Source organism: Nestor notabilis, unplaced genomic scaffold, assembly GCF_000696875.1.
Source record: "Nestor notabilis isolate BGI_N333 unplaced genomic scaffold, ASM69687v1 scaffold14465, whole genome shotgun sequence".
NCBI lineage: Eukaryota > Metazoa > Chordata > Aves > Psittaciformes > Psittacidae > Nestor > Nestor notabilis.
The window spans coordinates 5592-31798 of record NW_009930715.1 but is presented as its reverse complement, the minus strand read 5'-3'; the positions used below and the strand labels follow the sequence as shown (position 1 = coordinate 31798).

Genomic DNA, 26207 nt, shown 5'->3' with positions numbered 1-26207 from the left:
ACAGCTTTGCAGCTCCTACCTGTAAAGTGCTGATGTGTACAGGAGTCCCTGTGCCATTCACAGTATTCTTCTTGGCAGCATTTCCACCCTTCCCTTCTGCTTGTTCCGCCTTGGCAATCTTTGCTTTTTCAGCTTCAATTCTCTTTGGATTGTTTAGCATTACCTGAACCACAGCATACTCCACCAGGGATGCAAACCCAAAGAGAAGGCAAACAATCAGCCAGACATCTAAGGCCTTCACATAAGACACTTTGGGAAGTTCAGCAGCGAGAGTGGTACATTCAGATGCCAAGCTGAGCACTGAGAAAATACCTATGAAAAGAAAAACAAAGTACTGATTAAAGAAAGCTTACTCTTCTTGGCACTGGCTGTGCTCTCCCTCTGAAACAGACAATACTGAATGATGTTTTGCAACAGGAATGGGACTTCACAATGTGGTTGGTGCAGCAGAAATACGAAGTGCACATAATGAACAAGTTAGACTGAATACTTAGGTAGGATTTGCAGTTAATGATGAATTATTAATAATGAGTATCTTTATTTTATAAACAAAGAAACAAATAAATGATGCTAAATCGGTTGCTGTGATTTTCCTGCCCTGTCACACATAACACAGTTGCAAAATGGGCCTTCCAAAAGACTTACCTTACAACATGCATCTAATTCTGGGAAGGTGGAAAAGAAATACATGATACTTAAACCAAAAGACTCCAAGTCCCTTAAATTACACTACTGTTGTCCCAGAAATCTGAACTGTGCTACAGCAGGAGTGATTCTCTGCATGACCTGTCCACAAGTGAGGTATGCAAGCCTTAGATGAAAGCGAAGCTTTTGCTGAAGAGCAAACAGCATATTAAAAGTCTCTGTTCTCAATTCATTGTGAAGATAAAAACACAGAGGTGACTGAGGGCCTACCATCACTCCCTACTGGAGCTTCCAGGATCTAGAGGAAACTTTCTAGATAAAGGGCATTTCAGGAAGCCCTTATCATGATAAAACCAACACATCTGCAAAGGCTGTTGAAAGGTCACACTCATCATCAAACTGGGTTTCAACAAACATTTCTCCTAACAAGGCTTCCAAATATCAGCATCAACACAGGGCTTACATCACAAGAGACAAAATACAAGCCTGATCTCACAGCAAGGTTCCCCACAGGCTCCTTTGAAATGGAAATAGTAGTAAGAACAGCTACATTTTGAAAAAGATAACTTTGGAAATGGCTGTAATGTGAGGAAAACTTAGTTCAACCTCTCAGTTCAGAATGTCCCATTTTGGTTTTGTGAAAGTTAATGACAAAAATCTTTAGTTCTGAGTAGGCAGCTTCATGAAATGTGATTGATGTCTATAGAAAATGTTGGCAAAAGGAGACACTCAGTCTCAACTACGTTTCTTATATTTCTGACATGCTATTCAAAGACTGGAAAGTTTTGTAATTCATAGACGATGTTTTTCTTCAGATCCATTTTAAGTAACTGAGGATGTGAAAAGGTTACTAAAATTGTAAGTATCTGTACTGGCTTATAAAAGTATGCAATTCTAGTTGATCATAAATAACACATCATTCTATTGCTACTGTTCCCATTTGGATGTTCATAAGATTGATATGATACTTTATTTGGCATGCTTGTTTTCTTTGGTCCACTGGGATAACACAGAATGGCCAGATGTGTTAGATCAGAATGACACAGCAAATACTGAACAGACAATATTCACTGTCTGCTCTGGCTTATTTTCCATCTACTGTATCTGAAGCATCCAAGTACACACATTCCCGTAAGGACAGAAAGCATAGAATAGTCCCCTTTTTAGAAAATTTATTTTCACGGACTAACACCAGCTGTCTGAGGATGAACACTAATTATGGATCATAAGGAACTACAATAACAAGTACAAATAAGGCTGTACTGCCTCTTAAGAGAGGATATATAGGTATCCTATATTAATATATAGGGTACCTCTGCTTAGGCCTAGCTTGCTGTTCATTCTCTATCAGTGTACTGTATCAAGTATCATGCATGTCTATGCTAGACTCCTGAAAGGCAGCCTCTACCCTTACCCTGAATAACCAAATTATCCAATGATAAGGACTGGCTCAACATCTTGGATATTGTAATTTTTTTTCCTACTAACTACTGTTTTCTATCTTAATATGTGAGTATTATTATCATGCCTGGTGCTGAAAAAAATTGTACAATCACTTTGTAGAGTTTAAAATAGTAGACCTTACAATCTTGGATTTAATCCTACAAAACTAACTTACAAATTCTACTAGCTGAGAAGATGTTAGTGGATCTTTCATCTATTTGCTCAGTAGAGCAACTGAGGTTGCGGTGACCTGAATTTCCACTTGTCTGGATTCCTAGGATGGAAAGTTTATTTTCAGAGTCTAAGAAACTTCTAGGTTTTCAAGGTGACAATAAAGGGAGATAGAAGCACAGAAATACTGTATTAAGCAACTATTTGCTGCCAGACCACAGTTGGCATGGCCTCAGAGACTCTAGAACCAGAGCTGTAAATTACACATATGGCAGCAATTGCACTAGGTACCTACCTGACACAGTCCAAAGCTCAAGGTTCAAACATGAGTGAGGAGAATGAACAAATAAACTGCAAGATTATTTATTAAAAAATAAAAAGAAAAAGAAAAACAAAAGGACAAAAAATTCTTCTGTTTCTTCTCAGGGAGCTCTAAAGACAAGGGACAGAGCTTCTTCCTCCACACTTGCAAAGTAAAGGGAAATTTCCTTTTTCCAGGAAATATCTCTGCATTTTTGCCCCTAGTGTGGCATTGCTCTCAATGGAAAAGTTTAGTTTATCAGTAAGGTTAGTTACCTCCCAGCCCTAAAGCATGACTGTACAGAGCTCCTATTTTAAAAATATTACCTAAAGTTACATGTCGATAATATCTGTAAATGCCAGTCCAGTAAAGCACTTCAGTGCAAGCTGCCAGATAAATAAATCTCCCTTTTTTGAATCCATCACACTCACTGGCCTCAGCACTATCTTTTGGCACTGAATTCCACGGGTGAATTATGCACTGTATATACAAAAAGAAAATTATCTGGTTTATATTACTGCTTTAAAAATGTCTGGCTTCATCTCACTAATGGTATTGAAAAAAGTAATATTCTATTTTTCTTATAATTTGATATCTCTAACACATTCTGCCATTAAACTTCATAAACTAAAATCAAAATCTTGCCAGTCCTTCTTCATACTACAGTTTTAGCATATATCTTTATGTTTTTCCTTTGAGACCCTACATTTGTTAGCATTTTATAAAATGAAACCACTAGAACTCAGACAGATCGGAGGACAGAAGTGATGGGGGGTGAATATTTAAAGAAGAAACCTCAGAAGCACGGGAAGGAAGGAGTGGGGGGGGGGGGGGGAGGGGGGCATGCCTGCTGCAGACCTAGATGTACTTTTTAAGTGGGGAATATATCACTAATAACTACTCCAAGGTTTTAGTTACCCTGCTGTACCCCTGCATACACCCTGGACTAATGCTCCACCCTGTCAGGCCACTGTGGGGGGACAGAAGTCTAACATCCATCAGATCCTTACAGCTCCAGGGAAGATCGCACAATGGTGAAGGAAGGAAAATAATTTTTTTAATGGATGATATCACACTTTCAAACTGTAAAGAACTGGAGAGTCTTCTGTTGGGCCCATTAAAAGGTTTTAATTTAATTAGACACACACCCATTCAGTGATATAAGCCTTCATGTCGTTTAGCCACAGCGGTCCAGATACCAGTCCTTTGTGGACTTCCTTACCACCAGATAATCTTGTTGTGGGTAATGATACAAGTATCAATAGGGCTTAGCAACTAATTTAGTTCCTACATAGACACGGTTTTTTTCTTCAAATGAACATACATTCTTCCCCCAGAACATTAATCAGTCTACAAAAATATCTGCTTACTGGCTTTCGAAGCGTCTTGTACTCCTAAATCACCTGGAAACTTTTGAGATGCCTTGCCATGGGGAGCAGTAGCCCACTATACTTAAATCTAGGTACAACTGCAATAAGATATTTGTAAGAAAATATGAAGTAGCTTCTTATCTGTTGAGATCTGTATCTAGCCATTGAGAGTGTAGTGGCCATTAGGAACACTTGGGATTAGGTATCATGCACTTGACACACAAATGTTAATCTTGTTAGATTTCAAGGTCAGCTCCCTTCAAGGATGTAGCTAGAAGAGTTAGTTTGTTGCCCTCCTGCAAACTGAAGAAACATAAATCTTACCCCCCTGACAATCTTAACAACTTGTGTTACTAAATACTGACACTTGATTAAAGGATGGTGAGATTTAGAGGTCTTTTCTTCTCTGGGGATTCAGGAAAAGTCACATAACTAGGCCAATGGTTAGTATCGCTGAAAATGCATTATTGCAGAAATGCTAAACCAGAAAAGGAACCAATAAACACTTATAATAAATGAAGCAAATATACAGTAAATAAGCATTCATGTTGAGTCACAAAGACATCCATGTTACATAAATCAGCACTATGACTCTTATAAACTGAATATATAATTAATAAGCCTGTCTGGTTGGCTATTTGAAGTGCAGGATTATAAAAGTGGAAATACAGCTCAGGTTTTGATCATATTGGAGCTCACTGTGTGAAAAGTATTTCCAGTTCTTGTTTCTATCTTTCTAATTTAATGCATGCTACATTTTCCTCATACTTTCTTTTCCTTACAATGTGTTATGTTTCGCATTATGGAATGCATCCTTGCTGCTTTTCAAAGTTAGAGATTGCATTTGTCACTTGCTATCAAATTAATAGAGATTGTGACTCCTCCCCAAGTAACTATTAGTATTTATAAAGGTCCACAGGAAAAAAAATAAAAAAGGCAACACTTCCCCCGACTTGTATTCCAAAATAGACCCCAGAAAAAGGATACAATAAATGTAATGGTTTTGTTACACTTAAATAGAGCAAGGTAGACAGCTGCGGCTCACAAGCCAAAAGTAGTGCTCTAGTCATGGTTCTCCAGATTTTAAAATAGACTAGACTATTTCAGTTGGAAGACACCTATAATGGTCATCTAGTCCAACTGCCTGACCGATTCAGAGTTCACCATAAGCTAAAGTATGTTGTTAAGGGCATTGTCCATTTGCCTGTGAAACAGAGAGTCTTGGGGCATTGACCACCTCTCCGTAAAGCCTATTCCAGCGCTTGGACACCCTTTTGGTAAAGAAATGTTTCCTAATGTCCCATCTGAACCTCCCCTGCACAGCTTCCAACCATTGCCATGTGTCCTGTCACTGGACACCAGGGAGGAGAGATTGGCACCTCCCTCTCCAGTTCCCCTCCTCAGGAAGCTGTAGAGAGCAGTTAGGCCACCCCTCAGCCTCCTTTTCTCCAAACTAGGCAAGCCTGAAGTCCTTTTCACAGGGCATGCCTTACGGCCCTTTCACCAGCTTCCTCTGGATGCATTCAAGGACTTTCACATCTTTCTTAAACTGGGGGGGATTTATGGCTGTCCTTTTATTTTGCCCATCATACCACAGGAGGAGGAAGAGGCATGGTAGATAATCTGAGACAGAAGCAATGGGGCTCAGGCCAGGGGGTATGTGGATACTTTTCCACTTAAGAAAACTTGGCATCATTCGTGCTCCAGCTGGCTCTTAACACATGGATTTCAGTTACCTACTGCTGCAAGACTGCAGATTGAACACAGACTGGTCTGGTGATATGGCAGGTCTTGAATCCAAGGGTCTCCAGTGCTTATTGACACATGTTCATGCACTTGAGACTGCACAGAGTCATGTCCTATGGGGTGTGGAGGTTCAAGTGTGGGTAAGATGTTTCTGAGGAAGGTGGGCACCTGGAGGAAGTCTGTAACTGCACCACTGGGGTCTGACAAAAGGTGTGCTGAACCTCCTGGGATGTGGAAAAGATTTGGAAAGTATGGACTTGGGGAGGTGGGAGTGCCAGGGAAAGGGGAGCACAGGGAGGCCAGAGCATGGGGAAGGGGAGGTCATGGCATGGGGAAAGGAATCCAAATAGGAGAAGTGTAAGGATGCAAGAGTCTGGCTCTGCATTTCATTGAGCTCTGTGGGTCAGCAGTTTGGCTACCCCAGAGCTGGAGTCCCATGTATAATACAATTAGTCAAGATAATATTGTTTTGATTAACTCTGTGTCCTACTATTTAATTATAAGTGAAGGGCCTGCCTACTGTGTTGTGCCAAGCAGCACTAGCACACAAGCCTGAAGTACTCTTATGAACTGAGTCTCTAATGAAATAAAGCCAATCAGGTAGCAAGGATGCTAATTCTTTTCCAGACATCACTCTGTTTCTATTTTCTTCAGAAAAACTGCTTCAAGAAGTAGATATTTAGACCCTTGCTCATTATCCTGCCTTCTAACTCATTCTTCAAATGTTCAAATTCTTATAAACTGTATATTGCCACAGCATCTGCAGCATCACCCATATATATGTGGGTGAGATCAGATTTATCTGGATTGACGGGAGCAGAGACAGTGTGCTTAACACAAACATCGGAACCATTTCAAGTGAAGTCTTAGTGAGGAGGTGGATTTTACAGGACTAGGAATGAGGAGGTTTCAGTGAAAGTGATGAGCGGATAATGGAAGTGAAGTTGCTTTCAGTGTCCAGTGTCATGTTGTCAAAGCAACTGAGAATGACTCAATGGCATTAAAGTGGATTGTGACAGTATGCACAAACGCAGGTTACCCAGTGGGACTCTTGCAGCACTTGCATCAGGATTGATCCAAAATGACAGCCAGGACAGAACAACAATTAGCAGTGTAGGAGCATAAACACCCATCATGTAAAATCCAACTTGTCTTCTTAAAGTGAAGATTACTTCTACACAAGTGTAATAACCTTTAAAGAAATAAATGCATTAATGTTTAACGTGATTTGCAGGTCAACCTCTTCTAATCCGTATCTTCCAGGCCTTTTTCTAAGTAAGTTAAGAGCTAAAGTTCAATAACTTGATTTTCTTTATAAAGGCAAAGAGTTCAGTTTGGAAAAAAACAATGTTCAAAACACCGTATAACACCTGTATAACCACCAAGTGTGGTGAGGCATATATTACTCTCTCTGCTCTGTAAGGCACCCTCTGTAATATGCAGTTAAAGGGACCCTCATCTTGATGCTGGCTTCAAGATGCAGTCCAGATAAAACAAATGGGGTCTGGCAGTCATACTAGCTTAAGCTCATCTGAAAAGCCTACTTAGCATTAACTTGTGCAAAAGATGGAATTAAGAAATATTAGTGTAGAATGTTCAGAATGGACAGAGGTAATCTGAATGTGACTCTAAGCAGATACTCCCCCAGTACTGAAAGCTGCTACAGGAGACTTCTAAAATTGGTACAGTCTTTCAAAAAAGACTCTAAAAACACTGTAAATTTTGAAAAAAAGGAATACTGCCTCAAATCTTTTAAAATAAGAATTTAAAGCACACAAACATTTCACAAGATATCTGTTAAGATGAATTCAATAAAAAAATAAAGCTGCGGACAATAGAGGTTTTGCTGGAGGTAACAGATGGATCAGGAAGTTTGATAACCAGAAAACAAATTCTGTTCGTATTTTCATCCAATTAGCAGAACTGGCATTGCAAAAAACAACATCATAAACTATTCTATCACAAGGAAAAGACATTCCTGTGTTATATTACAACAACTTCAAAATTCAGATTAGTCTAAATCTACCAATAAAGTTGGTGCAAAGCTGATTTAGAAGATAGAATCTGTCAAAAATGTATCTATTTATCTCCGAAATTTTATCGATTAGGTGCCATAAAGTGATAAGTCAGCTTAAAAGTGCTGTTTGGGCAGACAATAACCAAAATAACAAAATTAAGGAAACATTTCCTTGTGTAAAAGGCTATACTAAATGGTATTCTATAGTTCATTCTATTCTATTCAATGATCTTTTGTCTGATAAATTTCCCCTCTATAATTTCTGAATAGTTTCCAGAAACTTTTAGGTTTTATTTTCAAACGAGGGATGACCTTCAAAATCATTATGTTTACTTTAGACCAGAATGCATTTCTGGTCTGATCATTCATCAGGCAGAGAACAGTATCTATTGCCCTTACCATTCAGCTTACAAGGACCTATTTGCTTCTGTTATACATATTGATAAGCAAAGATTAGGCAATTTGCAAATTTAAATATTCAACTTTTTGCCACAAAAAGTCTCCCCAAATTTGTTGACCCTCTTTCTGCTTAGGTAAGTATGGTAAAACGTCAGTTGACGTGAATAGGCAGTAAAGATTAAGTGCTTTTCAACTGGCAGGAATCTCCTCCATAAGCCATAATTTTGAAAATTTGCCTTTTGATTACCTGGCACAATCCTTAACTGAATTAATTTTAACTATGTGTGCACAACCTGCTTTTTAAAATACCTTCAATATAAGAATTTACAGTAAATGAAACAACTGCTGACTACTGAAAAAACCCTCTCTAAAAATACTTCATAGTACTAAAATATTCCATCCACATTAATGAAGTATTAATCCCAGTCTTGATTATGAGATTAACATGGGTGTTCTTAATTTTTAAACAAAAAAGGATTTGCAATAAAAGAATTAAGAAAACATTTTAAAATTTCATGTTATTACTCCACCCACTCTGATGGTTCTTGCATGTTCCTCCTTTAATGTTCAAATCACATTCACACACACAAAATGTGACCATTTTACTGAGCACAGCATCGTTTCAACTTGTGGTCACAAGGTGCTTAAACTTGAGAGAACACTACTGATTTTCTTTCCTGTTTAATAGTAAAGTGTACAATTATTTTCCTTAAGGCTTCTAAAATGCCTAAAATATCTTAAGATTTTAATTTTAGACTTAGGGTAAAACACAAAATGATAATGAAAACTTCAGTAACAAGAAACAATTCTGAGTAAGTATATTGTTTTTCCCCTCAAATAGAGGGGAAAAGTAAGTTTTCTAACTTTCTTATTTGTATGAATTTTATTTGGGAACTGAAAGATTCATTCCTTTAATTTTTCACTATTTTATAGACTATTTCTTTCAGTGAATTAATTGTTTAATTAAGAATAAAGTATTTCTTACTGCTAAACAAGCTTCTGAAATATCCTAATCTGGATTTGAATGCAATCACTGCCAGTTGTTGGTTGTGTTTTCACAAATGCAGAATTTTCCTAATAAGAGAAAATTTCTTACTATTTACAAATGGTGAACCACTCGACATGCTGAACTACAGAGTTAGGCTAAGAACTCACTCATTTTTCAGTTAAAAAACAAACCCCATTTCAGTTTTCATTATCATTTTCAAGTTAAAACCCTTCACTCTGAGATCTGCTAAGGTTACTTGAGTTCTCTTCAGACATGGGGTCTAGTTTAGGAACAACTGCAAGTAACAGACCCTCAACTTCAGCTGAATAGTCAACAAGAAACTTGGAGAGGATCCTCAGAAGACGGAGCACCACAGCTATCTTCGTTGAGTTTTAATGGAAGATTTATTCATATGATACAAAAGCACTGACTAAAATATACCCTGGTGATTTCTGCTGTTGTAGAAAGTCTTGCGGTTGCCACAATATATCAGTAGTTTGAATATAATTATAGGCAGGAATCAGTCAAAGTAGAAAAGAAAAAGGGTATTTTTTGAGATATTTTTTATTTTGAAATTAATGAAATAATTTTTATTATGAGATTTAATAATGAGATAATTTTTATCTCATTAAAACCCAGACTACAGAAACCATTGGATAAATTTGTGCCCACACTCAGAAAATAATCATAGGATTAAATTAATACAGGGCTGAGGATTGTAAGCAGCTTTCTATAATGACAGACTTTTCACAACACTTAAGAGAAAGGAAAAACCTGCAGGGTGAAGCATTTAAGTTATACTTTAACACTATCCACTTCTGTAATAGAAGTTGAACTAGAAAACCGAAATTATCCTACTTTGCTGCAACTGGCATAATTCAATGTGAATATCCTGTCAGAAAAGTTAGATACTTAAAGCACAAACAGGTATTGGGACTATAGAAACAACTTGGTGATAGTAAGAACACAAGACATGTAAACAAAACCAAGACAAACATTTAATCTCATGTTCAACCTAGCTGTTTCTATATTTTAATTAGTTTGCAGTAATCACATCTGATAGGTACTATTCTGTGAAGTACTTGCTAGTTAATCTATTTTATCCCATGAAATATAAGACATGAACTGGAATATTAACCATTAACTATAAGCAGTAATTGAAAGAAGCTTCAAGTTTATCAAAGAAATTTTTATTACCTACCTGTGCCTTTATAATACTTGGTACAGTTACCATATTCGATATCCTCCTTTTTAATATCAAACTGAGGCAGAGCAATTTTCTCTAGCTGTACAGGATCTCCAGACTGCCAGATAAACCGTAGGTCATCAGTTGTATAACCAACTAAAAGAGCAAAATAATAGTCATTTAAGGAACCATCTCAGTCAGAGTAAACTCCGCAAGGAAATACAGCATAAAAGCATTGTATTTCTTTCACTCTTTTACTTTCCTATTCAAAGAATTAAATACAAAAATGAAACAATCATCTACCGGGCTTTTCATGTAGACCTAAATTAGGACTTGGTGGGTGGAACATTATGTTATCAGCAATATTACAGTGATTAAGAGGTGTTTGTTACAGTGCTGTTTAACCACAGGAAGCAAAGCTCTATTCTCCTCAGCTTTGAAGCCTCCCTGTTCATTCAAACTCTACTTCAGCAAAGCATGAAAAATACACTGAACTTTAACATCACTCACAAGTCCTAGTAACTTCAAAAGAATTTAACAACTCAATTACTGTGATGAATCTTTTTCTGTGTGTCAAACAACCTTTCTGCTTAGTTGTTGAGATTAAAGGCGCTGGTTCATGAAAGCTTTGCCATTCAGGAAATACTTGACCAGGAGTTTAAGTAGACGCGTAGTCCCACTGAAATCAATTCAGTGCCTTCATCATCTCCTGAGTATGGACAGACTTCTGCATACATCTGAGTGTCTAAATCATGATATATACAACACTACCAAGTGAAAGGCAGTGAAAGTTAGGCTCACGGTATTCAAACATAAAGCGATATTTACTAAATATGGATAAAATAATAATGTATTTTTACATGTATTTTTTTCTGCTACCTTCTGTTTATTAAGGATTAAACTAATTCAAACAGACATAATGTGTCTTAAATGGAAACAAATATGGGGAAACATGAAGAAGATGGAGTTGGAATGCAGCATCTTGCATTTGAGTCTTTAAAAAAAAGTTTAAAGAACCATTCTTTTCCTGGAGGCATTAGACAGTTGGGGTTTTTTAATCTTTGAAAAACAGCTGTGATGAAAAAAGGTGAAATGTTCATAAGCTTCTCTAAGATTCAGAAAAACTTAATAAAAATCACAATGTTGCAAAGCTCCATGATGGAAGATAATATAAAAAAATATAATTCGTCATTTTAATTCTTCATCCATAAAGTCAGATGGGTCTAACACTGTGGAATTGGTCCATGGTGGACCACCCCGATCATCTAGAGTGAGTGTGCATGGCAAAGAGCCAACAAGGCCACTCCTCCTGGCGCAGGCTGGCCCCCTGCGTTGGGATGAGTTGGCACTTTTTGGCATATAAAAGGCCCAGAGTTTGAGAGAGATTGAGAAGGAGGCAGATCTACCTACCTCTTTTTTTTTGGTTGACATTACCTCCATGGGGATGCCCGCAAGAGTAGTGCCTGCCACCCTGTTTCTTCACAATGCACCCCTGAGCTGGCCTCTTGGTCATTGAACAAATGTGCGGGTTGGTAAGAATCTATGCCTAGCCTATTTTTGGTAGCCTTTAGTTATCTCTCTTTCTAGCTTGGTATATCTCTGGATTTTACACCTATTTTAGATCTTGTAATAAACATTCTAGCAGTTTGGTGGGAGTGTGTGTGTGGCTTATGTTCCTTCTCCACCTGGAATCCTTCAATCCCTGGCACACCCCCTTACAACATACATCAAATCACAAGACTGCCAAGATCTTTTACGATAACAATTACTGGACAGTGAAAATTTTGTCTATATGGAATGCGTAGAACTGGGGATCATAACTGCAGGTACGAGAAAAGCCTAGTAAAAGCTGGTGGTGGCCTTTTTTGTTTTGAAAATCTAACAACTAGAAACAAAATATTGATTTGAAAATAAGTAAAATAAAACTGTCAATGTCTAACAGGCAAAGCACTGTTGGAACTGGAGGGTTGTCAAATTTGACAAAATTCTTACTTTTGACAACTGAATTAAAAGGTAGAAGAAAGTTTAGTGCACACTGTGTTTCTAAAGGAAGAAATTCCTCCTGAATTTGAATATATCAATTTAGCATGGAGACAGACAGTAAAGTTGTTTAAATAAAGTTATCGAGAATTTTTTTATGTGTAATTCTTCCATTAGTATTACATCTAATTCCAGTTTAACCCCAAACTCATTTGTGTTTACCATAAGAGTTTACTTCAGCTAATGTATATACATATTAGTGATGGGCTAAACTACTACAGACATACAATTCTAAAGGTAAATGCTGGCAATCAAAACCTAAACTGTAAAGCTCTGATATCATTATTATTACCCTTGTTCCTACTGGGATGCCCTTCTCAGCTTTGATTAAACTTCCTCTTTCTTCACATACGTCTTTCCCTCCCTAGCCTCCCCTTCCCCATCAGAATTGGTGGATTAACAACTCAAAAAAGTTTTTGTATTATAGTAGGAACAGGCTGGAGCAAGCCCCCTTCCTTCTTTCTGCTTCACATTTGTCTTTACTCAGGAAAACAGAATTACCATGAAAGTGAGATCATCATTTCCACATTTTGGCTGCAACTTCCAGCATGGCATGAAGCCCTTCACAGATGAGACCTGGCTGCCCCTTCATAAGATCAAATCACCTGGAGACCAGATTAGTAAAGGAGAGATATCTGACTACATCTACAACATATCTTGAAACTACTTTCAAAAGGTTTCATACTAAGTGCTCTGAATGCATTGGCATCAAATACTTTTCCTTCAGTACCATATCAAAAGAGTTTCAAACAATACCATGCGTCCTCAATGCAAGGGGATAAATTGGTCCCCAACAACCTACATAGCAGCACAGGTTGTGAAAGTTAAAACTACTTGGGAAACCATGGATTCTTTTTTCCAAATGATGTGTGTTTCCATTTTACAAAGTTTATTGTAAAAGTTTCTATAAAACTCATCAGTTGTCATTATGTTTGATAGAAAAAGCTAGAAACAGAGTGCGTGGTGCCATAACCGTAAGAAACTTTTTTGATAGGGAAATGTATGTTGGTAGGAACCAGTGAAGATTATTTTCAAGATTCATTAATGTTGACATGAACAATACAGAATTGATAATTTTTTTGTTTGATTCTCAGACATGCTTAGTAGGCAACTGTTTTTATGCACAGATTGATTTACTTACAGCTTTCCAATTGCATCTTGCAGCGCTGTGTATCCATAGGAAACAAGGTCAAGTCCAAAGGGCATGACAGAGTAATAGACAATCTGAAAATACAGAGACAGAATTTAAAAACAGTGTGAGCTGTCATGTAGACAGTAGGTGGCAGATTTTTTTCCCTCTGATAAGCTGCTCTGCTTCCAGTTGCTTTCTGGAATCCCTGTATACTTCAATCATGCACCGCATCCTGCAGCAAGGCCTGCCATAGCTAAACTGCACACACTCTATAATCTTTTATCTATATTCTATTAGTATTCACTCAATATTCACTATTCTCTGACCTAACCTGTTGATTGAAATAAGCTCATTTTTTAATAGCTATGACATGGAAAAATATTTGAAAAAAGTTTCAATGTTTCATTTAAACTTTGCTATTTAAAATGGGAAGTTTTTTCTACAGCTGAATATGACTTTGTATTTTGAAATACTAATTCCTACAGACTTCAAAACCTGCTACATAAACAACTGAAATCAGAACCAGGACCTTCAGAGTGAGCCAAATGAAATGCTTTGATTGCCCAATATATTTTCTTTTCTGATCACTGTGGACAAAACTCTTGAGATTGAGTTTTTGCATCCTGATTTGAAATGGACAAAAAAGAACCCAGACTCTCCCATCTTCTTCTGTTTTTTCTAGCCACTTCTGCTCCAGGAAGAAACAGCTCATGCGACCATAATTTCAGGAATCATTCCATCTTAACCATAAAATTGCAGTATATTTGGGTAATCATTTTTTCTCTATCAAGAAAATATATTTCAGTTCACACCAGGAAATTCATTCACTGTTAGGAAACTGAGCCTAACCTCTACAAATCATTATGTCTATAAACTCTCCAAATCTGTAATTCACTGTGGGATACTTTTTAATCAACCAATTTGCTAATTTCAGTGGATGATTATTTTTATGGCATGTTGTATACCTTTGATAAGCCAGATCAAACCACAAAAAGTATGTGTTAATTGCAATGAAATTAAATAATGGTTTTGGGCCTTCTAAAAAAAAATCTGTATCAAGTAAGGCATAGAACTTGATCAAAATTATGTCCCAGTATTTTACAAAACATATTCAGAAATACTGTAATTTCTGCCTTTCCCTATATAATTAGTAAGTAACCACCATTTTCTTTAGTTGATGTAGAAATTCAAGTTCAAGTGATATGCAAATCATATTATTTTGCTGAAGGCTTTACTTCAGATATCCCATATACATTTCAAATTTCTAATACCTGCTATGCTATCAACTGACATGCTTTAAAATATCCTCACCTGATTTCTTTACATACATTTAATTTATTGTAGTGTTGTTTACAATCTGTCATATAAGATGAAATATTAGTCATAAACTGCATTACATTACTAACTCTAATGTGGAATATGTATCTGATATCAATTAACTTAAAAGAAGCATAGAAATAGGTCAGTAAAATACCTCATGCTGACTAGGACATCTCCATCCCGAAATATAAAAAGAAGGATATTTTCTTGTGTGACATCATGGAAGTTAGCATTCTTTTCATTTGCAAAGAATAAGTCTGGCTTCCAAAGACATTTAAACATAGTTGGGTCCACTGTCAGTGTATCTGACCCTCTCCAATCATTGGGCAGTTTGAGTCTAGGGTCATTCCACTTCTGTCTTAAAAAGATGTTGACTCTATAATCCTGATGGGAAGAATAAATAAATATTAGACTAGCCAAAAGTCTAGCCAAAAACCCATGGAGAAAGCAAACCATTCTATTGGGCTCTGAAGAGAAAAACAATTTATGCCCTGATTTTTTCTATCACAAAGATAGTAATCACTGTTCAAACAACATTAATAAGTGTTAAGTTTAATACATTTTACTACAAATAGGTAGATTATGTCTCACTCATGTTTTGAATATCATCATTTTCTTTTCAAAAAGGACCAAATTGCCCACCCTGAATCATTTTTGCATCCCTTCAATAGCAGATCGTTGTTACCTAGGCATACAGAAAAAGCATGCAGCTGGGCAGAGGGAGGCCATAGCTTGACTATACTAAACTGCTGCAGGCAATAGGCACAATACCACTTCTGTAAAGATATCCTGTGAGTGTAAATTCCAGCTTATTCTCCATTTGGTTAAGTGGCACACTGATGGCAAAATATTACATTATAAAAGCAGAAAACAGAACACGTAGATAACAGATTTTATGCTACACACCCAGAATACAGCCTCAGATTTTGTAACAGTGAGTTGGGACTATACTGGTAACTGAGGAAAACTGGTACCAGCTTGCAACACAAGTACTGAGGCAGCATATATGAAAGTAGAAAAAGAATAGGTCTTAAACACAGACAAAATCAAGGCTTCACACAGAGAAAACTTCCTTCTGGATTCTGCAGGACTCTTCTCAAGGATGGACAGTAGCAGAGCCATGCTCAATGAGAACCTGATTTTGCCTTTGGGAATTGAAGTAGCGTGTTGTCTCAGGGCAAAAAGATACCCGCACGTGTTCTATTCTTAGTGAAAGCTGTGTGCATCCAAAGAAAAAATCTGACCCAATATGTCAGTTATGATTTCTTTTTTATCAGTCTTACTTCGTACTCATTTTGTTTTTTATGTTTACATTTAAGCCAGTGCTTCTTTTTAATGTATGTGTGAACAAGGCAGATCACATACAGAAAAGGAATAAAGGTATTGATGAAATAAAGAAAGAAAAGTCCTACAAATAAATCAAAAAGATAACTTCTATTTGCAGTCTTCCTAGTTGTATTCTATGGTGTGGTCCGTTTTCTCAGAACTGTTAGGTACAAAGCATCCAGAGATAAGGGCTGTGTCCTTTAGAGCAGTGAAAACATTGCTACTACTTTACATTTACAGCAAAATGTTAGAAATCTGTGAGCGAAGGTTCTCAACATATTTTTGGTTTGTCAACGGATTCTGCATACGAAGATAATTTTATAAAGTTGTTTATTTTACATGTTAATGACCTCTTACACATTTTTCTGTTGATACAATGTGAGTTCTCATCTGCTGTACTTACTATAATGTACATGCTTACAATTCAACGCAAGTGCCATGTTGAGACAGGCACGCTAACTTCAACAGGAAGTTCACTTGTCTAAGACCTCATGCAGAATAAATTGCCCTGATGATTTGCCCTGTTACTCAGAATACAGTGTCCACTTTCCCATGTCCAGTCCACCAGTCAGATCAGCCCAGGTATTTCTTTATTACACTATACTGTATTTTTCCTTATTGTATTGTAAGGAAAAGCAAAGCATCAAAACCAAGTAGAAAGAACTTAGGCAATATTTATTAATACGTATGGTTCTTAGAGATACATTACTTATTGGCAGTCTGGTTTTGAAAAAATATATGTAGTCTGACTCTTATTTATACAAAGACCTATATTATCTTGTCAAAGTAAAGATGAAGCATAAAACAATAGTTACCATGAAGTGACTTTGTACTGGAAGTCTCTCACAGCAAAGCTCCAGAACAGGAGGGAATTCAGGTAATTATATCAGAAAGCATATTTTCAGTTATATGTATATAATTGAAAATACTTTTTTTGCTTCTTGCTGAAATTCCCATTCCATGCGCACTTCTTGTCTCAGTGAAAACAATTACTTTAAACCATATGAGATAAATACTGCATACTGTGTGTGCACACAAGCATTACTATTCATCACACCAAAATTAATTTCCCCCTAAACAAGTGCATTACCCTGATTTTAACAAAATAAGATGCCTTCTCAAAGCCATAGGCAAATGATAAGCAGTGTCCAACACTTGCCTTCAGCTTACCCATTCAGATGAAGGAGATGTTTACATCACTGAAAAGCAGAATGCACTGGCAAAATAAGAATTGGAAGTAAGATCGGGTGGATGCGGGTTTATTTTCTTCCTTGCTCTATTACAAATGAACTTAAATATACCAAACAATGGGATGTTGTAACATTTTAAGAACTTGATTTTGTTCCAACTTAAGTCAATAGAAGAAAAATCCCCTTAACCTTAAATAGGTAGGTTCAGACCTACCACATACCTGAGGCAACACAGAAAATATAGAAGGAAGTAAAGAGATGTCAGGGTACAAAACTCTGGCTAGCCAAAGATGTGCAGAAGGGCTTCTTGGAAGAATATGAACTAGTACAGCACCTGGTAGCAGTATAGGCTAGTATCTGGTATAAATCTATTTTAAAAGATGCCTGCAACCAGTTCTCTCAAATTTGGGCAACGAATTTTAAGATTCAGTATGTGTACTATAATTCGGTTCAACAGGGGCTGAAGAAGTGATCTGAATGAAGCATATGGTCTTCTTCCTATACATTTTACAAACATCCATTGAATATTGCAGAATAATCAGTGTTTTATAATAAAGGTCAAATAGCAACCAAAAAGCCTGAAACTAGGCGTGGGGAATGAAAGAGATACTCATTAGCATCATTGCTAGGAGGACCTGGCAGGTAAAAAGAATGAGAGAAGTATTCTACAGGGCGTTGTTTTCCCATTAAACTCCAACAGAAGGCAAGTTGTTTTCAGGGAGGTTGAAAGGTGAGGCATTCTAGGAAATATTTCAAATTCAACCTACTAAACAGTGGACATGTGGCCAGAAAAGCTCCTCAGGCCAGAAACCGGGCATAGCCAATAGATCTCTCTCTGCAAACTGGAGCACATAGAAGATGATGAAAGGCTTTTTCTACATGAACTGCACTCGTACAAAGGAAGGAAGCATAATAGTACTGTCTTTAAATAAAGTAGAAAATGGCATTTTTAAGAAAAAAGGAAAACGAATTTTCCTTTATATACATAAATATTAAAAAGACCCTTCTGCAAGGTTTTAAATTAAAGGAGAAGGAGGAAGTGGTCTTTTGCCATTTGAGTCAGTGACAAAAGGTTACACTGAATGCACAAACTTGAATATAGATTCTGTAGACAGAGGGTCAGATCATCAACACAGCTAAAATACTATAGCCCTGTGGGTATTTATCCCAGAAAGGAATTATCCCCAGGAATCTTATACTAGCCATGCAGAATATAACAGTTTCTAAATGTGACATAATCACCATACTATCCCACAAATCTCAGTCTAAAAAAACATGCTAAATCAGAAGCAGAGGATCCTAGACAAGCAGTCTAATGAGCTAGAAGGAAAAAAGTCAAGATAAAGGGAGCTTACTGGAAGGTAGCAGCTCTGGTATAAGCTCTTCTCCATTTTAGCTGTACAAATCCTTATTTTCTCTGTAGTTAACTCATTTTTGTTTAGTTTTTCCAGGTAACTTGTTTGATAGGTGTGTGAAAACTTCTCTATACTCTCAAGTATTCAATGACACAACATGAACACTACCATTTCTAGACACAGAGCAAATATATGCCCTTCAGTTTCTTCACAACATTTTGATTAAAGCAATATAGGCTTCTGGGCATAGGATCTACACTACAGGTCCTATCTTGCTTCAAACCAATATTATTTCAAACCTATCAATACTTTTCTACAAAGAAATTCCTTTCTCTCCTAAAAACTAAGTAAGTCCTTCCTCGGTGGGAGGTAATCTCTACTCTTTTTTGTTGAGGATAAGCCAACTGCATAGCTAAGAATGCAATCAGCATGGGGCCAGAAGCACAGCAAGCAAAAAACATAACTGAAAATAATTTTTTGGGATTCCTGAAATATGTGAGGAACCATCAGAACCAGCCACTGTGATTCAAAGCAAGGGACACTGTGGGAGCCTGCTGACTAGTTAGAAGTTCCAGACATTAAGCCCACAGAGGGGTTTAAGAGTGGGGTAAAGGACATCTTGTTGAAGATACCTTCTTCTGCATCTCTCTTAACACCCTTCTGAGCAACAAGAAATCAGAATGCTGAGTGGCCTTTTCTCACTGGCACTCTACACATTTGTTTGTTGGACCTTCTACAACCACCTCACTTCCAATCACCTGGAACCGATGGGTATTTTTTCCCCACCCTTCCATCACCCAAAAGAAGGAATCATCCCTTTAGCATGGCTAAAACAGGATGCTCTACTCCCACCTAGATTTTTTTGAAAATGTATGAAATCAGCTATTACAGCCAGAAGAGGCTACGGAGCCAAGAATCATCACGATACTGCATCAACAGAAATACTTGGAAATATATGATTTCACAAATTTTGGTATCAGTAATGATATAACTCCAACCAGTTTAGTAGCTTCTGGTACCTTTAGAGACCGTCAAGGACTCAATATTCCTCATGATTCACACCAGCACTGGAGACAGTCCCTCTTTTCTCCAACACTGATGAACCTTTTCCAGTAGTTCTGTTACTACCTGCAAACGTCTCTCCTTTCTGAATGCAAGAGGCCCTGCTGGTCCTTCACAGTTATGGTGCCTTAGCTCTAAAAACCACTTTCCCATGATTCTGGAAGTACAAGATTTCTGTAGTCTAAGAGACTTGCTTCCACTCTCTGGTGCATTAGTCAGACAACCTGATGGCAAGTACCAGCCTATCCCCAAGACAGCAGTGGTTCCTGAATGTCCACAGGACCCAATACCTGCTCCGGCAGGCAGGGTTTCCCAAGTAACATAAGGAAGAACAGATAGATCATTTCTTTTGTCAGCGTTTCCCGTCATACACTGAGGCAGCCAAGAAGTAATCCAAACTTCACATAAACATGCTTAGCTATCATGGTGATCAGCTGGATGTAGAAATCGAAATAAAAGGATAAATTAAAGTAAGGATGCTGTCTGAAGTTCTGAAATATGGAGGAAAGCATGATTTCTCTTACAGAACATGCTAGTAAACTTGTGAGAGACCATATCAGGAATTCACAGACAGGCATGCATACATTGCTGTAGAGAGCATACCTAATTTTGAGGGGGGGAAGCACACCCCTTACATTCATGTTTTGTTACTGTTTGGATCTGGGTGAATTGTAAAAAAGCCTCTGTAAAAGTCACTTTTTAAAACATGCAATAAATTTCAGAAACTTGAAAGGGCCATCTGGCCTAATATACCTGCCATCTTAGACACTTATCTCACTCCTACTTTCCTGCTCTTCCTCCCTGCCCCTCTTTAAACTTCCGTCCCCTTTTAGTTTTCAGAAGTGAATCTCAGGGCATCTTCAGCATACTTACATTCTTTGTTTTCATATCACTTCTCACTAATGCCATTAGTTGACTTACTATCATTTGCAATCACATCTAAATCTTTATTAATTCCTAGTTAAGGAAATGGAAATTCCTGGCCAAGCAGTTCAAAAGCTGTTTCAACCATCATGTATGTTTAACTTTGAGCAGCTTCACAGTTCTACTAACATGTCGTATAGGGTATCATAAGCTGGTTCTGAATTTTAAGTGGGTACTTACTTCCACCAGCAACAAAAGGTGTTTTATTAGTTATTAACTGTATTGTGGTTTATTGCTTCTGTGACATTATGAGTAGGAATGCTACCTTATTTACAGCATTTAAAAAAGCAGCTTGATTTTGAGAACTGCCTCAATGCTTTGGATACAGCAGATCACCAAAGTTATTTCTAAATGGGATGCTGAGGGAGCACCTCAGAACTCCCACTCTGAGTGCATGTCCTGGCTGTGGCTTCCCACGTGCTGGCAAGACATGGTGTACTCCCTTCTGTTCTACACAAAAGAAAAGCCCTGATCAGGTCAGAACATCTTCAACAATCAAATGCAACTTTTTGGGCAATATTTTTTACCGTGTTTATTGGAAATACCATTGCAAAGAAGATCTTCAAATCCCAAAATATTGAGCAGGGTTTGCTGAAACGATTTCTAATTTTGAAATTTTGTTTCCTAAGAAAAAAAAATAGTCAAAACTATAATGAGGATTATTTGGTGCTGTTACTGATATGCTGAAATTTTCTGGCTGAACTGAAAACACATTTTTAGAATCTTCACTCCTTGGTTTCTCTCTCTCTCACAGTAAATAAATGGAAGTAAGAGTATGGTCATTGACGGTCTACTCCTTTACTCCTCATCCTTCTGTTCCTCCATGATTTACTTCTACCCTCAGATCTACATAAAACAGAGAACTTGTATGCTTCAGCCTTATGCATGCACCTTCTTTTTCTTTCATACACAGTCTCATTATTTTCTTTAGTAATACACCAAGCAACCTATATATTAACTGTCAGGAAGATTACTTAATTCATACTACCAAACGTGTTCTCCCCCTGAACTTAATAACTTATGGAAATAAGTGTATTTCTTGCATCTTAGAAACCTTGCATGTCCTTTCATGTACATAAGATCCTAAAAGAAAAGCCGTAACAATCTGTGGACAAATATAGAGTGAAATAGATTAATAGGTTTATGGCATAAAGCACAGTCAGTCTATCACTAACCCCATTAAGTCAGTTCTCAGGGTCTAAAATCATAACAATCATTTCTACTTTACAGTTCATAATCCTCAGTCTGAAATTTAATTTAATGAGAAAATCTCCATGTGTGCTATAATAATTTAATTTCAGTCTTACCATAGTTGTCTCTTGAATTGACCCAAAGCTGTTAATGAAGATGTTGACTGCAACATCGACTGGAATTCCTTTAAAAAAAAAAAAAAAAAAAGAAAGAAAGAAAAAAAAAAAAGATTTCTAGTGAACTAGTCCAGTAAAGGTATGTTATCCTTCATTTAAAGCTCCTTTATACTGATATCACAATGTGAAATGTAATTTTTATAGGGCCATACAACTTTATCTTTTCAAGTTAGTATATACACAGTTTTCAAAAGCTGTGGTTTAATCTATTTCCATTGAAAGCCAATAGAAATCACAGAAACTCTTTTCAACCTAGTGATAAGAAAACAAAAAAAAAAAATGTCCTTAGTCCACAGTGCTAAGATTAAAGCATTTCACAGGTCATAAATCTGAGTAATTTTGAATTCCACGATTTTCTGTTACCACAGAATGCACAATCCACTATTACTTTTGCACACAGTGTAATAGACAGAGGCAATTCCCATTTCTAGCAGCAGACACTTACAAGTGTCAAGGACATAATGATGATCTAACATCCCAAATTACCTGTTTATGATTTATGATGAGACATTTACCTATATGGTAAGAGGCTACTTCTTTGTGCAAGACAAGTACCTAACTGTGAAGTATGAATACAGAGAGATAAAAATTGTTTCATTCAGCTTTCACAGCTATCTAGCCTTGGTGCAAGAGAGCTGGAAAGCTGCTCCATTTTACAATGGTTACCAATTTGCCAAGAAAAATTCTAGAAACTAGCAGCTGTGAGGATACTAAGATGGCCTGGATTTTTTCCTCTTTTCCACAGCCAGGGCTCCTGTAGTTGAAGAGGGATGGTGTGACAGCTGCTACATCTGCCCTCCATCACCCTGAGGGAACTGACCGGCAGTCATTTAATCTGGTGTTAACAGAGCATTATCACGAAGCAAGAAGAAGTGGCCTGATGGTTGTGAGAACTAATTATGGCCCACTAGTTTTATTTCGCACCTATATGTTGAGTGTCACTCTGTGCACTAGATGCATGTATCTGATTTCATTTACACTGTTGCAAATACCTAATTCAGTGGGTTTCTTCCTAAATTCAGCAACAAAAGAGACATAAGAATATATGAAGACTATTTTGACAGAGTAAGCAAATACAGTACAAAGCAATATATGCCTCATCTAATTGTTTGCTTGTCTGCATAAAATATTTTGGTGTACATTAAATACGTAAATTCAAATTGGTTCTCTTTGTTCACCAGAAGATCACTAACATAAAATATCACTTTTTTCAGTTAAACCAGTTTGTTGGTGTTTTTTTCTTTTAAATCAGACCAATTAAGTGTGGTGCTTTTGATTATGCAATAAACATAATACTTCATTTATTGCCTGATGTGTTTAACAGAGCACCCACCACATCACTAGTAGCCAAGAGTGTATTATCTTTTCCAGATTTGAATAGGAAGTGCTCACCAAGAAAATCAGCCATGTGTGAGGAACATTTTAACACGAGCAAACCACTGGTCAGAAAATGTTCTTTTCCTTCCACTTCCCTGTGAATTAACATTGAATGTCCTTCCTTTTCCTTCTGTCTTGATTCCTACAGACTGCCAGCAGGGTTATCAAAAATATAAGGAAATCTGCATCATGCTTTGCAATTACAAGCTGATCATGCTGAAGAACAGGTAGAGCAAAGGCTGGATGTTTATTCTTTGTGACAAGGCTCAGTGCTGAAAACATAAATGATTCTACAGAGAATAAGAAAGAAGACACTTGCTGGGAACTGAGTCTAATACATTTAGAAAACTTAGTTAAACAGAACATCTGAAAATGCTCTCTTCAGAAGCACAGTAAAGATTATGGATTACCAAATGTCCCATACTATTGATATGCATGTTAAAATATCTCTTAATGCACACATAATTAAATGGAAGTTTTAAACCGAAAGGACTGATTTATGTAAACTGCAGTGTCTGTAATGTAATAAGATGGTCTGTGTCTTTTTCCATCAGGGAAATAATCTAATTCCTGGAAAGTGAAACTTACAGCTGTAGGAGTTACCAGAGGTTTTGCAGGGAATATGTATTCCAACCTTTTCTGCTATGTAAGGAAATCACATTTTCCTACACAGAAGATTCCTGCAACATCTGACTACCAGGGAGATGTTTTAAAGGCAAAGAATATGTTTAAATTCATTACCTATTTGAAATCCCAAAGTGTGTAACCTGTATTACTAACATAGCTTTAAAGGATTTAGTAACTGTATGGTTTCCAAATAGTGATACTGCTGATCCTCATTTTTATAAAGCCATCTTAAAGAATGTCTATAGAGAATTTTGATCATATTTTTACAGTTTTGAAATACTACTAAAGTCCAACTAAAATATAGCGATAAAAAGACATTTTAAAAACTTATTCTATGGAACCTAATTATAATTTTAAAAAGTCTTTCATAAAACATTAACAATAGTATTAGTAATGATAAAGAATCATGTTCTATTACGATCATGAAATCCTAACACATTACCTTTCAGCTCATAGGGTAAATATCTTCTGCAGTTTCACACTATCATCTAGGGAAATTTCCATTAAAAAGAAAAAAAAGCAAACCAAACAAAACCTACCAACCAAACAGAAATTTAGGTTGTGAATATTATCACTATATAAATTTTTGATGTGTGAAAAGAGCAAAAGTTAAATTCCAAAGATTAAAACAAATGCTAAAATATCTGACTAACCTTTGAAATTAGGCCTTATCCTGGGATCATAACTGAGCAATAGCCTATTCAAGATATTGCTGGTAGAATTAGCAGGTACTCTTGCAAGGTCTTCAGCTGATTGCTGGCTGTAAAAAAAAGTGCATTAGTTACTGTTAAGACAGAAACAACTGTGTGCTTAAATTTAAGTCATTTAGAAGTCATGCCATAAATGGCATTTCACGAGCAAAATATGTTCAGTATTTTCAGGTTCCACACTGTGCAGTCTTCCTTCCCCTGTGACAAGAAACTGGAACAAACATGAATGCTCTCCTATATACTGTTAACTGCAAACTTGTAAGTAAATAAACCAGAATTCACTAATTGTTCCCTTCCCTCCTAATGTAAGCATCCAGAGGAACATGATTTCTTCATCAGTAGAAAGCAGCCACCTGAACTATTTTTAGTGACTGTCAGATTAGGGACATAAGTAAACTGACAGCCACTTTGTGGGTGCCAAGCCACACACAGGCTTTTGGCAGTCTTCTGCTCTCCCATGCCAGTGCCAGCTATTCCACTGAGAGCCGGAGCCATTGTAGAATCTCATTGTCAAGTGCTAATGAAAGCTTTGTCACAGAAAAGGCAGCCTTGGACTCCTCTGGTTTTGCAGGGGGAATTTAAACATCTCCATTTACCTTGCTGTTATTGTGCTGGGTGTTAAATTAAACCCATCACTAACATTGAAAGAACATTCGACAGGTAAATGTAGATATAGGAGTAACACAAAATTGAGTGTAATAAAAAGCAATAAGGATGCACCAGTACCCATCCCATGTACTTAAAGCACCTAGCAGGTGGATAATGTCATGTAAATGAATTTGTATGGTGTTTGTAAAACCTCCTCAGTGATGTTTTCCAATTTTGAATCCAGTCTTGTAATCACTTTTCCATCCATTTTACGTCTACTCTGCTGACTTTCTGTCATTATAATGTAGTAACCAAGATGCCACGTAAAAATAAGACAAACACCCTACAGAGACATGTCATATACATCAACACTATTACCTCTAGCAAACAAATTCATGAACATATTTTTAAAAATGATCTAGTTTATTTCCTAAATGTGTTCCATAATCAGTATCAGCTGCTGTTGCCTTCTTCATCCTGCTTAATTTCTTTTTTTTCATTGTTCTTTCCCCCATCAATGTCTGCTTGACAGACTTACAAGTTATTCTTTATAACATCTTGGTTCACTGCTAGTTTTCTTCCCATCCTTCAGTTTCCTTCATGTCCTCTGGGACTTCTGCATTATCTGAACATTAATTGAAGAAAATATTTACTCTACAAAAGGCTTTTGGAGTTTAAGAAGAATGTATGAATGTATCAGATTTCCTGATTTTAAGATGTCCAACTTATATTCCATGGGATAAAGCCCTAGAAGGCAGGGAGGGAATGCTGGTTGGTATTCAAGGATCACCTGTTCCAAGCTCAGGAGTGTTGTGTCCCGACAAGGAGATGGGGCAAGGAGGCCAGGAGGCTTCCATGGATGGATAAGGAGTTGCTGAGAAAACTTAGAAGGATAAAAGAAACTTATAGAAGGTGGAAGCGAG

At 37.0% G+C, this 26207-nt stretch overlaps 1 protein-coding gene across 1 annotated transcript; it reads right to left on the bottom strand.

Moving 5' to 3' along the window:
- GLRB (glycine receptor, beta) lies at positions 1–24746 on the bottom strand (the record flags this gene model as incomplete). The annotated part of the gene is made up of 7 exons (XM_010015543.1): positions 1–312; positions 6716–6868; positions 10282–10422; positions 13448–13530; positions 14913–15142; positions 21923–21990; positions 24640–24746. Coding segments are annotated over 7 exons (1094 nt in total), but the record flags the coding sequence as incomplete, so codon positions are not given.
- Positions 24747–26207: the final 1461 nt, after the last annotated feature.